General features: G+C 35.4%; 1 protein-coding gene across 3 annotated transcripts; it reads left to right on the forward strand.

Annotated features, from left to right (window-relative positions):
- The first annotated feature begins 10,371 nt into the window (after positions 1-10,371).
- Positions 10,372-12,774, forward strand: TIC22-IV (Tic22-like family protein). Of its 3 annotated transcripts, none has more exons than XM_079034267.1 (9): positions 10,372-10,815; positions 10,893-10,955; positions 11,211-11,285; positions 11,389-11,439; positions 11,809-11,868; positions 11,945-12,016; positions 12,142-12,177; positions 12,291-12,467; positions 12,563-12,774. In XM_079034267.1, exons 1-8 carry the CDS (start codon positions 10,414-10,416, stop codon positions 12,381-12,383), a joined length of 852 nt encoding a protein of 283 aa, XP_078890393.1. In that variant the 5' UTR covers positions 10,372-10,413; the 3' UTR covers positions 12,384-12,467; positions 12,563-12,774. The 3 variants fall into 3 exon arrangements, with proteins under 3 accessions (XP_078890393.1, XP_078890391.1, XP_078890392.1); XM_079034265.1 differs by having other exon boundaries at positions 12,659-12,774; XM_079034266.1 differs by having other exon boundaries at positions 12,663-12,774.
- The last annotated feature ends 1,996 nt before the right edge of the window (positions 12,775-14,770 follow it).

A 14,770-nucleotide genomic window follows, 5' to 3' on the forward strand; every position in this document is an offset into this window, starting at 1 on the left:
ATGGATAAGAATAAATGATTAATGAATGTGTCTCATGGACCAAATCCCCATAGCCCAACAACAGAAAGAATAGTATCACTAAATGAAGAAGATAGCATTTGGATAATAATTTCCACTAGATTAGATATCCGTCAATAATACTGGAATTACAGATGTAACAAGTTCGGGAAAAATGGCCTAGAAGTAGGCCTTACATCAACCAAGATGGAAAATTTTGACAGAATTAAGACTAGATCAAGACCTAACAGGTCTAAGATTTATACAGATAGGAAATTAGACCAAAGTTTTACATAAACTAGGTTATATCCAAAAGATGAGTCGACGAGATTCTATCGGCGACGAGAACTGCTAGCATGAGTCCTCGATCCCGACAGTAGACGTTCAATGTCCCTTATACGCCTGTCCGACCTTGCTTGCTGAGCTCGAAGTTCCCTAACTTTCATTTGGGTTTCAGCAAGTTCTCTCTGCCGATTTGCATTGTGGACCAGAGTCCTTTCATGAGCAGACTCTAGTTGGCGAATGTGGACAGTGTTAACACCAGAGTTGGCGTCAACTTCCAAGACTTGATTGATAGTCGCCTGAGCTATTATCGAGTTCCGAGAAATCCTACGCACCAAGATTGGTAGGACTCTATCAGCAGAACCTCCTTCAGTGAGGTTGTAGAAACTTCGGTCTCCATTATAGGGAATGGGTTGACCCTGTTCATGACTCCATTTAATCAAGTTAGTGGCCCATAGAGGTGCGGGTCCTTGAAACACAGGGCGAGGGTTCAAGTTTGGGTTTTGAGCATTTGGGGGTAGGTTGTTGACTTCTGGCTCCGAGTCAGAACTATCAGAAAAACCTTCAGCATGGTGATCATCCAAAGGAATTGGGTGATCATCTTCTGGTTCAGCCTCTAGCCAACCAACATTGCCTTGGTTCAGGAAGTACAGATCGCCATGGTGGAATCCAGCCATTTTAATCTACGCGAGAAAAGGGATATAAGAAATAGCTAAATAGACAAACTGACTAAGATAATTATAGTAAGACCAAATACCCCTATGGTATTTCTTTATGGTTGTGTTGGTAAGTTTTTAGACTTGTTGCCATATCACAACCATTCTTGGGCATATTCTAATCACTCCTCGGACCAGCATAGTTGATCAGGCTATGCCATTCCCAAGACTGACCATATATCCCCAGGCTTACTTGTGATATTCAACAATTGTAATACTTTTGTTCTTGTCGTTGTGACACCGATTTTAGTATCAATGCAGGCACGTATACTTACTTAAATATTTTATTATTTAAAAGTATAACTCTGAGACAGATTGTTTTAATCCCATGTATTTATAGTTAGTATATCTTTTATGGGTTGATATACTTAATTCACTATAAACAATGCTCTGATACCAATCTGTCACACCACAAAACCACGAACGGCGGAAACGTTCAGGGGTGGAGGACGTCATGTACAGTATCACAACAGTGTAATATAATAAACAAGCAACAACATCATCCATTGCATTATAAGTAAAGTTTAATACATGTGTGTTCTTTCATTGTAATAAGACACCAAAATATACAATCAAAATAAAAGACGAGACTTGTCTGCTCCGTCTTCTCAAAACCTGGCCTCCGTACCTGTCTACTGATGACCTGAGAATACAAGTTATTTTGAAAGCGAGTATCAGCTTTAAAGCTGGTGAATTCATAAGTATTTAAGTGTCATTGTCATGTTTATGAAAAGCTATCCTGAAGGCCATGTAAACCTTTAAGTGAAGATGTTGATGTAAGTATGAAAAACCCTAGAAAAACCCTTATTTTCTATAAGTATGAAGTGTAGTCTTCTACCAAGACCCGCATGTTTTGTAAGTAATATGATAGTTTTTCCTTTCTATTGACTAGTACTTGAGTACTTAGTCTAACTCCTCATTTATGTGAAAGTATCACAAAATAAAGTAAACAGGAAAATATAATCATGTAAGTGTTATTGTCTTGGGTTACCAGGACAAACACGACATCGCTGAAGCGAAAGATAGACCCTATGGAACATCCGAAGAGTGTCCCCTCCTCCTCTGTAGCGGCAGCAGGGTGGAGGGAGGGTTAGTCCTCGTATCGATCTCTTAATACAGATCGTCAACCTAATGATCCTCCGAAGATTCACATCTCATCCACTGTTGCAACAGTGGACAGAGGGATGGTTAGTCCCGTCACTGACTACTAAGTAAGTAACAACCTTAGACATCCGTAGACGTTCATCGACCACTGGTGCTAATCAGCGGGATTCGGAATGGTAAGTCCCGCCGAATTATCCCATTGAACTGGGGTAGGAAAGATAATTTACACAGTAAATACTAATAAATCATCCTCGTAGTTCTAAGTACAAGTATCCAGGTAAGTAAATACAGGATAATGCACCTAAGTAATAGTGTTCCTGTATGGTATTCATGTAATGTGTTCATGTAAGCGTAATCATGTATCAAGTAAGTATATGTAAACATATTCATGTATCATGAAATCCTAAGTACGTGTACTCATGTATCATGTAAGGCATTAGTATAGACTCATGAATGAACTGACTCTGGTGTGATTTCTTGTAGCAGTACTAATGTTTGATATCTTCTAACTATCCCTATGATAATTAACTGGAAAGTATGTGGTTGTTCAAGTAGATTTATGCACCCTCGATACACCAGGGTGTGGGAAACTGAACGAAGGATGAAAAACTATAATCTCTAACATATAAATGAACATATGTGCATAAGTATAGTTTGATTCAAGAAGGTAAAATAATGGTTTTGCAAGATATCTAGGAGTTTTGAACAATAATTAAGAATGACTTGATGTCATTTTAATAAACATTTCAAAACTAATACTTTTGTTATCAAGGTATTTTAAGATAGAAAACCATTTCATGTAACACCTTTTGAAATATGTGAAATCTACTGAGTGAAAACACAGTTATAAAATACATAAGATTGATTTAATAACATATTGTTTTCTACTTGTATTCCCCCCTATTAAAGCATTTAAAATCATTTAAACATTGATTAGGGGTATGAACTCACCTGTAGTTGGTGATTGGAATGAACTGAACGGTATAGGATGGCTAGGTGTCAAGCGAGGACTTGTGCACACACTACGATCCTAATGAACATATAATCACACATATATGCACTCAATTAGACTCAAATGACTAATTGATAATGTTTAAGACATCCTAGACATAATAAACACTTTATATAAGCGTTTTAAGCCTTAAGGATTGCATCTAAGCTATTGTGGGACAAGGTATCTGTGTTTAGGGTTCCAAAGGACCCTATATGAGAGTTTACTCTCCAAAAACCATCACACATGGAGTTTACGGTTGTAAACTCTTGAGTTTACGGCCGTAAACTCCCAAACATGTGTGTTTGGTGTGTTTTGAAGTCCCAAATGCTTTCTAGAATTATTCTAACTTGATGGCTAAGTCCTTGGAAGGGTTTAAGGTCTAGAAATACTCCAAATAGGAGTTTACGGCCCTGAGGCCAATCCCCTTAGAGTTTACGGTTGTAAACTCTAAGTATTGGGTGTTTTTGTTGTTTTCAAGTCTCTTACTTTTGAAGGACATGTTCTAGACAATTGTTTAAGGCAAATGAGGACCCTAGGCACACTTTGGTGCCATTCTTTCATGTTTACGGCCCAAGAGCATTCTCTTGGCCGTAAACTCACTTTGCTAAGTGATTTAGATGAGTTTTGGCCCTTCAATTAAGTGGAAACAATTCCTTGTAAAGGTCTAGGGCTTTAGGTGTCATGAAAACACCCCTTTTGTCCATTTCAATGGAGTTTACGGCCTAAGATATACTTGGACCGTAAACTCTCATTTTTTTGTGTTCTTTGATGTGTTTAATGCCTTACACTAAATGGGATCTAGTCTAGATAAAAGCCTTAAAGTGTTAGAGTCCTTAAAACACCATTTTGAGTGTGAAAAGGGAGTTTACGGCCTATGAATCTCTTTGGCCGTGAACTCCCCAAACTTGGGTGATTTATGGATGTTTTCTTGTTCCTAATATGCATACATAAGAGTCCCAAGCAGTTGTATAATACAAAGGTCGGTTTTGGCTTCGTTTCGGGAGTTTACCGTCCAAGAACACCTTGGGGAGTAAACTCCTAGATCTAATGATTTAGCCATCTAAATCATGTTATAAGCATCTAATAAGCATTCTAATCACTACTAGAAAGAGTTACTCACGTTTTGGTATAAAAACCCGAAGATCCGTGAGAGAGAAAATGGCTTTTCTCTAGTTGGAAATGTGAATAATGAATGAATTTGGTTCAGAAATCTATTTAGTCCTCAAATATTTTTGGCAGAAAATATTTTTATTCCTGAACTGATCTCTAATATAACAGAGTGTTGGAATAACTGTGTTACACAAAACCCTAGTACACCCACTCTCCTGATATTTCCTAAAGTGTAAACCTTGAATTACTAAAACTTACGCGAAAAAGTCTGAAAATTAACAGTGACCACTATAACTTCTATTGAAGTGATATAGATTGTACAGAATGGAAATTTCGGGTTGTCACAATCTTTATCAACTTCCAACCTCCCATGAGGATCAAAGTCTTCAAAGGTTGTTATGCTTTTTCTTCTATGGTTGTTTTTAATCTTTCTAACTCTTGCAAAATGATCATTTGGTGGGAATAAAGCTAGTTTTATTTTGTTCAAATATTAAGTCTTATGTCGCATTGTTTTGGTTTTTAAACAAATTTTTGAATAAAAACCCAACACCGACCATCACCCTAATGAATGCATGTTGTACATAATTGCAATAAAATAGAAGTTCGAATAAATACTTTTACCATAAGGCCTTCATCAAACAAGAACATGCAATAGGCTGAATCAAACATTCTAAGGTTACTTAGTCTTAACAATGCACCACTCTGGTGCGTTCATCAAATAATTTCAAGTATCATCATAAACCATAAAGCATCTAATCATATAACAAACATATAAAATGCATCTCTCCTAACAAGCATTCTATCATGCATCCTTGAGTAGATCCCTAGCCCTATAATAACATGCAATTCATATAATAGCATACTAAGACATAACATTCATGTATGGTTATTTTAGGAATCACTTACTTGAGATCGGCTGATTGCATACTGTAACACTAGTCAAAAGTAGGTCAATAACAATCACATGTGATTATACCAATCATGTAACGTGATTTTGTTAAACTAGTAATGTAGTAAACTCACTATGTATTTCATGATAATGCTAATATAAATATGAACTTTCATACATACTTTATGGTATAAATCAAAGTATGCGTCCATACGATTCCAAAAATATAGAGAACATCTAAATCTGACTTTGCATGAAGAAGTTATGATAAACCGAACACTATAAAATCTCTATAACATAAGGAATTTAAAATAGGCTTAGAATTAGCTATAGGAGTCTAAAAGAGAGTTGTAGTGCTCGTAAATACCTACGCGTGAATATAAAGAACGTCAAAAACAGTGTTCGTATGCAAAAGTTATGGCCTTCCGAAGATGTCGCTGTCAGAAAACCCTAATTTGACTGAACTCACGAGGTGAGCATAAAAACTCACGACGTGAGGAGTCAAACCACCATATCTCGGATCTAGAAGGTGTGACGAGGCTACGAGGGGATAAGATCCAAACTCACGACGTGAACAAGGCATTTTTCACGTCTTGAGGGCCAAAAATCTTACTATAAATAGCAAGATCGACCTCAGCCATTCTTGCACCTGATCTCCTTTCTCCTCTCACCCTTGCTGAAGCCCTCTTGCATCCCGAGCCCCGACGACCTCGTACGCTGACTGTTTCTGCTTAGATTACATAAAATCATGTTACTAAGGTGAGTTTCACGGCCCCACTTTCTAATATTTTGGGGGAAAACGCATGCTAAATATTATATATACGTTATTATTATGTCTATATGATAGTATATTAGTATCAACGTAGATAGTTATAATAACCGGGATATAGTTATTTCGTATTTGAGAGTGTACAACTATCGTAAAGTTGTTAGCATTTTATTGTTATAGTAGTATACTAATGTAGATCTTGAGTTATACGTAGGATTCTATATATATGTTGTGTGCGATATAGTTCCAGAGTTATACTCGGAAGTTCTACATGTTAATTGATAAGTATGTTGTTATTATTGGTTTTATGTCAAGATAAAACCAAGTATGTTATATGTTGTTGTTATTGGTTTTATGTAAAGATAAAACCTAGTTTTAATTCTAATTATAGCTGTTGTACTACCTAAGTATTATAAATATTAGGAGTAATTTTAAAAGCATAGTCTAATAACTTAGGGTTTTAGACACGAATATGATTTTAATACTAGAATTAACGGAACTCGACAAGTCTACATGAGATATTGTATTCATTAACTAAGATTGAGAATCTTAGGAAAATCCTCTGACCTGTAACCGTTAATCCCGTGTGAGCGAGGAAGTCGTGTATGAATAAGATACGGGTTGACAACCCCACTCGTGGTTGCTAGCTACAACAAAACCGTGTGCGAGTGACGAACTGTCCTTTTGTTTGTTTATTGTTCCGACGTTGATGAAGCGTGTGGAACCTATCTCATGATGCGAAACTTGTAGCATCAAGCAGAGGTTTGAAACTAGTCATATAGCCGCGGTTACGGACTCATGGTAGCCAATTGTTAGAAGCTTTATACATTGTCGTTATATAAGTATTAATGTTAAGTATAAGTTTCCCAAACACTTATACTCTAGATACAAGAAACTGGTAGGTATACTACTTGTATATTAAGTAGATAATTATACCTAACACACATACTCGTATAGAATTGAAATAGATTTATATGTAGCGGTTTTACTCGTATAGAACTGAAATAGATTTATACGTAGCGGTTTTACTTGTATAGAATTGAAATAAGATTTATACGTAGCAACTTTCGTTTGTATGGAATTACAAACACTTATATTCATAGTATATGAGACTTATAGGTAAACTAATTATTTGGTAAGTAAACTTTTATACCTAGGATATATATGCTAAACGTTGGAGAGTCAAAATGATACTTTCAAAACTATACTTTTGAACTTGGAAAATGTATTATTTTTATATGGAGTCAAAACTTGTGGACTCACCAAATTTATGTTGACGTATTTTAAAATGCATGTGTTTTCAGGAAGTTGATAACTATGATACGAGAAATGACGTTGCACCGCCCAGTGTTTCCGCCGACGGCCGGGGTGTGACACATACATTGCTCCCCTTTCTTTGTAAAAACCTTTTTAGAAAACCGTTTTCTATTAAAAGATTTTATTAATTCTCAGTTCGAGTTCAGTCATAGTGTAAAGTGTGTCTAAATCCCTCAAAGCAAGACTCTTATACCAACTTGTAATCTCCCAAAAACAATACTAAGTAACAAATTTTATTTTTAAACAGCCAGACCATCATTCATTCGATCCGAAAGATTAATCAGATTATATTGTATTCTCAAAACATTAGTAATAAATCATAAAAGATAGTGCGAAAAACTTTGGGGAATGTAATACGATCAAGTCGAGCCCTTCCCTTTTGAACCAGAAGTACCTAAAACATTTAAACATAAACCATAAGCACAAAGATTGGTGAGTTCCCCAAAATACCACATACCATACATAATATAACTAGTTTATTTCAACTCTAAGTGAATGTTATGGGCCAAATCATAGTCTTACAGTCACTTCCTGCTATGGGCCAAATTATGGTATTTTCATACAAGTGCCAGGGGATAGATCCTAATCATTCATATATTTTCCATGGGCCATATCATGGTCTTTCATATAAGTTCTAGGGCCAATTCCTGATCTTCCATACAAGAGTCACTAAGATGACTAGCATCCTACATAGTATAGTGATAATACTCACATTAATCACTCGTAACAAGCTACACCACTGATCGTAAGCTTGGAAGGCTGGTGCTACACACCACCTAAAGAATCACCCAAGGTCAACCCTTAATCTACACTCTAAAACTAGCAATTTGATCAAACATCAACCAAGTCAAAAATTCACTGGTCAGCGGTCACCATGTTGTGGCTAATTCATGGCCACGTTTTGGCATCTAAACGACAAAACAATCGCAAGTATCCCCTTCACCACATTGCGACGAGCATCTTGCTAGGTTTCTGCTCTTAAACAACTTAATGGACTAAGCCCTTAATTCGTTAAGCCATCAACTCTAACTTTTGAAAACGCTTCTTAGGACCTTAAAGGCTCATAAAAATCCAAACTTTATAGCCATGCATGCCCCATGCATGTAATTCCCTCAACCTACGTCAAAAGATGGAAAAATAACTTAAAACTCATGCATGGCTTCCAAAATTCTCCCAACCTCTAGATCCAGAAGATATAATGCTTTTGAGACCTTGGTAAGTCATAAAGTTCCTAGCTTTACCCCACTCAACCATTCAAATCTTAAACATGAAACAAAATAGGTTTAATAAGCTAGATCTATAAAGGAACCAACAAAATGGGAACATAAGGAATTACAAAAAAGTCCAGAAGATGCACACAAGGAGTGTAGATGAATCGCTTGCTTGATCTTTGAACTAGAGACCCTTCTTCTTCCTTCCAAGATCACAAAGTCACCAAAAATGAGCCAAAAGTTTGAAAGGTGGCTAGGGTTTTATCAAGGGCACTTTGGAGGTGATAGAGGCTGAGGGTAGACAAAACGCTATCCATCACATCTTTTGAATAGGGCCTTAAGCCCGAAAAATTAAAGTTTAAGCCTAGGACGTCGCCATGTTGTGGCCATTATACTGTCCCGTCGTGGCTACTTAAAATAATCTTCAACCAAAAATGCTTGCCACATCGTGGTGATCTTCCCCACCACGTCGTGGCCACTAAAACTCCACAAGACTTAAGCATTAAAATTCGTACCTGATAAAGCGGATGTTACACCAATGGCTTCATACCTGTCTTTTGTAGATTGATCACTCTAATTTGAAAGCCCACAGTAACACGTTTGAATCCTAAATTACACTTAATTTCTTCTTTGCTTTTGAAGAGTTCATAGAGATTCACATAAGAAAAATAATTATGGGCTAGAACACCTTTACGTTTTTGTTGAGCTAATTCGGGCAATGGTAAAGGTTCAGGGATCTCATAATCAGTGGTTTGTGTTTCTTCAAAATCAGAAAAATAATAAGGATACTTTTCCTTTTGGGATTTTTGGGCTTTTAGGGGCCCAATTTCATCATCTTCAAGTTCAGTCTCATCCCTAAAAAATTCAATAAAACTCTTGAATTATTTAACTTACTCTCGAAGTGGAATTATATTGCTATCATCAACTAACAACATTAGTTTGGCCACATCATTTGTAGATTCATCAACATCAAATGTTGAAGAATCATCATCATCAACCTTACCTTTATACCTAAAATCATCCCATTTATAAGCTCATTATAAGAAGGATCCTGATTCAATTTCATAGGTAGTAAATTAAATTTTTTGGTACTTCCAGCACCAAAAGACCTATTGCCACCCGAACGATTTTCTATGAGAAATCATTGAATACCATTTTCCGTAACATTATTAACAACAAGCAATTGTAATGTTTACGAGACATACTACTAACAAAACTAAGAAAATATCTACCAATACTATTGTCAAGAATCTGCATATTTAAATCCAGGACATTGAAAAGATAAACATATTTGATTAGTGTTTAACCTGGACTGGGAAGCAACCAACGTAATTAACCCACTAAAGTTTAGATCACTACTTATATCTACACCAAAACATGTGTATTTTGGAGCAATATACTATATAGATCCCTCAATTCACTTCAATTTCCATCCACTAGAAACTGACACCGAAAAAAAAAATCCTTACACAAACTCATTTTTGTAGTATCCGAAAGCTAATTGGGATTTAAACAGTAACGAACACAATACACAAACAGACAAATGTATATGTTGTTTATGAAGGAGCAAGGAAGCTACAAAGAACCTAATTTTAACAGTTCAAAATGAACGTACATTTCGGAGTTACATTTGGAATACGTTTTTCCAGTCCGGAACATACGGGTGATTCCAGACTAGAATCTAACAACCTTCGGAGTTACATTTGGAATACGTTTTTCCAGTCCGGAACATACGGGTGATTCCAGACTAGAATCTAACAACCACCACTAACTCCAGGAATTTCGTAAGTACTCTGGAATACTACATTTCGAAGTAAATAGTCAATTCATAAATTTCATAAATAATTAGTTATTTATTTCTAATTACCTTTTTTTTTTGGGTATCAAACAATACATATAATTTAGTCGATATCTATTGTTAGCCCAACTTAGATGGGCTGGACCATGAAGGCCCCAACATTAAAATATAGGACAACAAGCAACCGACTACCTTCCTCGTTCAGTCCTCCCCTTTCTCCTCGGTAATGGAGTCTCCAAACCCCGCTTCCTCTGCAACCCCCAATCCCTTCGCCTTCTTCCACCAGCATTTTCAACGTCTAAGCTCCGACATCTCTACCCGTCTCGACGAAACACGGCGAGGAATCGCCAAAAACCTTTTCCCATTTCAGCCACATAAGCCCCATCGCTGGTCATTGCCCTTTGCTTCGTTGTCACAGCAACAAGACGACAACACTCTTCGCAGCGGAAAACATGTGTTTGACTTGGCCCTAAGCACTGCCAACGTGTCGAAAACGCTTGCTGGAACAGAGCTGTACACAGTCAGCAATTCCGATAACGAATTCGTCCTAATTTCTGATCCTAATGGACTCAAATCAATTGGGTTACTTTGTTTTCGTCAAGAAGACGCCGAAGCATTTCTTGCTCAGGTATAAGTGTTCAGGTCTGTGAGTATGCGAGTTTGGAACTTAAATTTGTTCATTGTATATGTACATGTGAATTGCAGGTTCGATTGAGGAAAAGGGAGTTAAAAGGGCGAGCAAAAGTTGTACCAATTGCGCTTGACCAGGTGATTATTATACAATTTAGGCTTTGAATTTTAATTGTATTTGCTTACTTGTTTTGGTTCCATGTTTAAAGAGCTAAGATTCACTTTGTGAAAACATAATTTACCACTGTTGGAACCCCATTTGATTAGATTAGGCTAAATTGGTTTTTATGAGGTTGAAGATGAAACCTTTAGAGAATATATAGCATAATATGATTCATCTGTTGTTATGTTCAATGTTCAATTTTAATATATCTGTGCATTCTTTATGTGTAGGTTTATATGTTGAAGGTTGAAGGAATTGCATTTCGATTTTTGCCTGATCCTGTTCAACTTAAGAATGCAATGGAGGTTTGTTCTCTTTCAAGGCACTCAAAAATCATTATACATTGTCATGCTTCCTACATATATTTATTATATTGATTAATTAAGAGCAATTCTTGATTGATTATAGTTGAATACTTCTACTACCAAGAATGGGTTTGATGGAGTCCCTGTTTTTCAGGTATGAGAATTTACTTCTTGGATATTGTCATATAATCTAATGAGTTATCTTTCTATTTCAATACAAGCAATGTACTTTATCTTTTACCCATTATAGTAATATAATTATATTTCCTTACCTATATAGGCTATGTTTGGCAGACTAGCCGAAAAGCTACCTGATAACTGAAAAGCCAGCTGACAAAAAATAACGTTTGGTAAAAACTAGTTGATAAGCTAACTACAAAAAGTATTAGCTACTTTTTAGCTTGCCAAACATGACAATTTAAAAAAGCTTGAAAAATAAGCTGGCTTATCAGCTAGATTCCATATTTCCATTATTGGAAAGGAAAAGTAAACTTATATTTGATTAATTTGTTTCTTTGCACAGTCGGATCTCCTAGTTATAAAGAAGAAAAACAAACGTTACTGTCCTATATATTTTCGAAAGGTTTGTGTTTGACTATTTGACCTTTTTAACATCCCAAAAATAGCAATGTACTTTAATCAACTTGATATATATGCAGGAAGATATTGAGAAAGAGTTGTTAATGATTCCACGTGGACCAAGAGGACCTGCCATTTCACAACATATCATGGTATTATAAAATTTGTTACATTTTAGTCCTTTTTTAATTTTTATTCTTTACTTAAATTTCATACTTGTTAAAATGTTTATTTTATCAATTTTGTATCAAGAATGACGTTTCTATGTCATTTGTAGGTGGGATGTTTGGAAGATGTTTTGAAAAAAATGGAGGTAACTTTTTACTTGTTGCTAATTATAATGTTTCCCGATTCGTTTTTTGCTTTTTTTTTTTTTTTTGTAATAAAGATTATTTATCAAGTTAACATATATTTATGGGGTGGCAGATGAGTGAGAAAAATTCAGGTTGGGAAGATCTAGTTTTCATCCCTCCTGGTAAAAGTCAATCGCTACACCTGCAGGAAGTTGTAAACGCGTGAAAAAACATTTGTTCATTTTTCATAATAATTCAAGATCAAAAGCATGCCCAATTTTAGCATTTTTCTAGTCTTGTTGAAAAACAGGTAATTTTGTCATTCTTCTTTTTACTCACTCGCTACTCTCTAGTCCCAAAAAGGACACGACATTGAACTGGGACTGATACTGATACTGATGTCAGTGGAACAAATAGACCGAATGGATTTATTCCCTTCTTTTGACAATGAGTAGAAAGCCGAAGATGTAATTTTAATGCAAGTTTTATCATTTTGTTAAGGTAGTGAATTGCCATGTAGAAGATAGTGACAAGGATGATGATATCACGGGAAGATGTATTTTGTATATTGGAATCTTGATTGTGAATGAAAATCATAGCATCATTTGAATTCTTAATTTTTTTGATGTTATACTTTATGAAACTATGTATGATGAGTCTTGAGAGTTGCACGTGAGATCCTCAGATTGGTTCAGATCTATCAGATATTCTATAGCTATATTTTTCATCTTTTAGATAATAAAAACAATAAAACGTGGAGAAAAAAAAATCTTGATTCCCTTTCACACGAAATCATGACCTTTGACTGATTTTATCCTCACGTTGATGAAACCCTTTATATGAGAGAAAATGAAAAGTTATTTATTTGAGGAATGGAGTAGTAATAAATTAAAAGTTTTGGATTGATTCAACTTAGATATCTCAAAACCTTTTAAAAGGTTTTGATGATACGTCAAGATCTTCTGGTGTTAGACACCCTCTAAATTATGCTTTTAAACTATTTCCTTTTGTCCATGATGTAGTCCAAATATCATTTGGTTACAGTGGAGTTGGTTGTTTGACCTGTTTGTAGTCTCATATGCTATTAGAGAAAAATAATAATAATACTAAAAAGAGTCATTTGCACCATGGGAGGTGGCGATGAGAATAAGCTCTGGCGTCTATGTTGTTTGTATGATATTTTGTAGAGTTGGAATGAGAGTACATAGAGAAATCTACATATATGTCCCTCTCTATAGATATATAGATGTGCGTGGTAGTCATGGCCGATCCATTCTGTTAACATTATCTGAATTGGCCATTTGACGTTGTTGAGGTTCCTTTGGGTTAGGGTATCCTCTTACCACTTGTTGGAAAAGCTTGAGTTTATGTTAATTTCTTTAAGGTGGGTATGTGCCTTTTTGTGGCGGGGTTTGATTTATATCTTCCCGTTACATGTTTGTTGAAGACAAGTTTTGTTTGTGAAGATGTCTCAAGAAGACACAATATGCCGCAGTTGGTCTTACGGAAGATGTAAAGTTGCTTCGAAGATATTTTGGTCACCAAAGTAGTTGGTAGAGCTTATTAAGCTCCTTGGTATAGTTTTTATCATGTGGGTTATTATGCTCTTAACTGTGATTGTATGTTAGCTTGAGCAATTAGTTGTGTTTAGTTGTCAATGTTCACATGTATTATTATGATTAGACAGACTTCACCATTTTGTGTCTATATATGGGTGAACATTTGCATGAGAAGTTAACAAGTTTTGGATTTTTACATGCTTATAACGTTTGTGTTATTTTAGCTATCAAATTGTAGTCTTCTCATGTCTAATCAAAGAGCATAAGTGTTCGTATCTAAATCTTGTATTTCATACAATATATGATTTGTCTTTAAGTCAAATACTTATCAACTGGTATCAGAGTAAACACCATTCATCTTTTTTTGGGAATTTCTTTCTTATTTTATTACATATTTGATTTTTTTTCTCAAATCTATTTTCCGCTTTTGAAATCTAATTCTTCGAAGCTGTTTAAAAATTTTGATCCTGCTTTCACATAATTCGTTGGAAAATTTCAATACATCCACGATGATTAACTATGCTAATCATCTTGGTTCTCCAACCAAAACTCCAATGTCACTTTTTGATCACTATGATCAATGGAAAGAACAAATGGAAGACTATTTGACTAGTTTAGATGAAAATATGTGGAAACCAATCAAAGAAGGTCTATTCGGTCAAAATGTTGTTGGTCGAATTTGTCTTGGAATTGCTAATGAAACTGTTATTGCTGAAAATAAGAAGAAAACGATAATTATAAAAAATGCATGCGTGGATTGTGTGGTGGTATTGGGTTTTTATTCAAAAACTCAAGATTTAGCTACGAAAGACTTTATAAGTTTAGAATAACATAAACTAGTTTGAGCCCACAAAGGATCTTCTTGCAACGTTTGGAAGAAAAAGCATTGACCAAAGAAGAAATAAGAAGATAACAACCTATATAGTCATTTGAATCCTCAAGGGGAGGCTTGAATGTTGATGTGGAATGTAAAGTACAACTTCACCTTAGATGGAAACACCAACAAGAACTCAACTTGATGAAGATACTGGTCAAAACTTTTAAGCTTTAAGTT

This window comes from Lactuca serriola, chromosome 4 (genome assembly GCF_051521515.1).
Source record: "Lactuca serriola cultivar US96UC23 chromosome 4, Lser_US96UC23_V15, whole genome shotgun sequence".
NCBI lineage: Eukaryota > Viridiplantae > Streptophyta > Magnoliopsida > Asterales > Asteraceae > Lactuca > Lactuca serriola.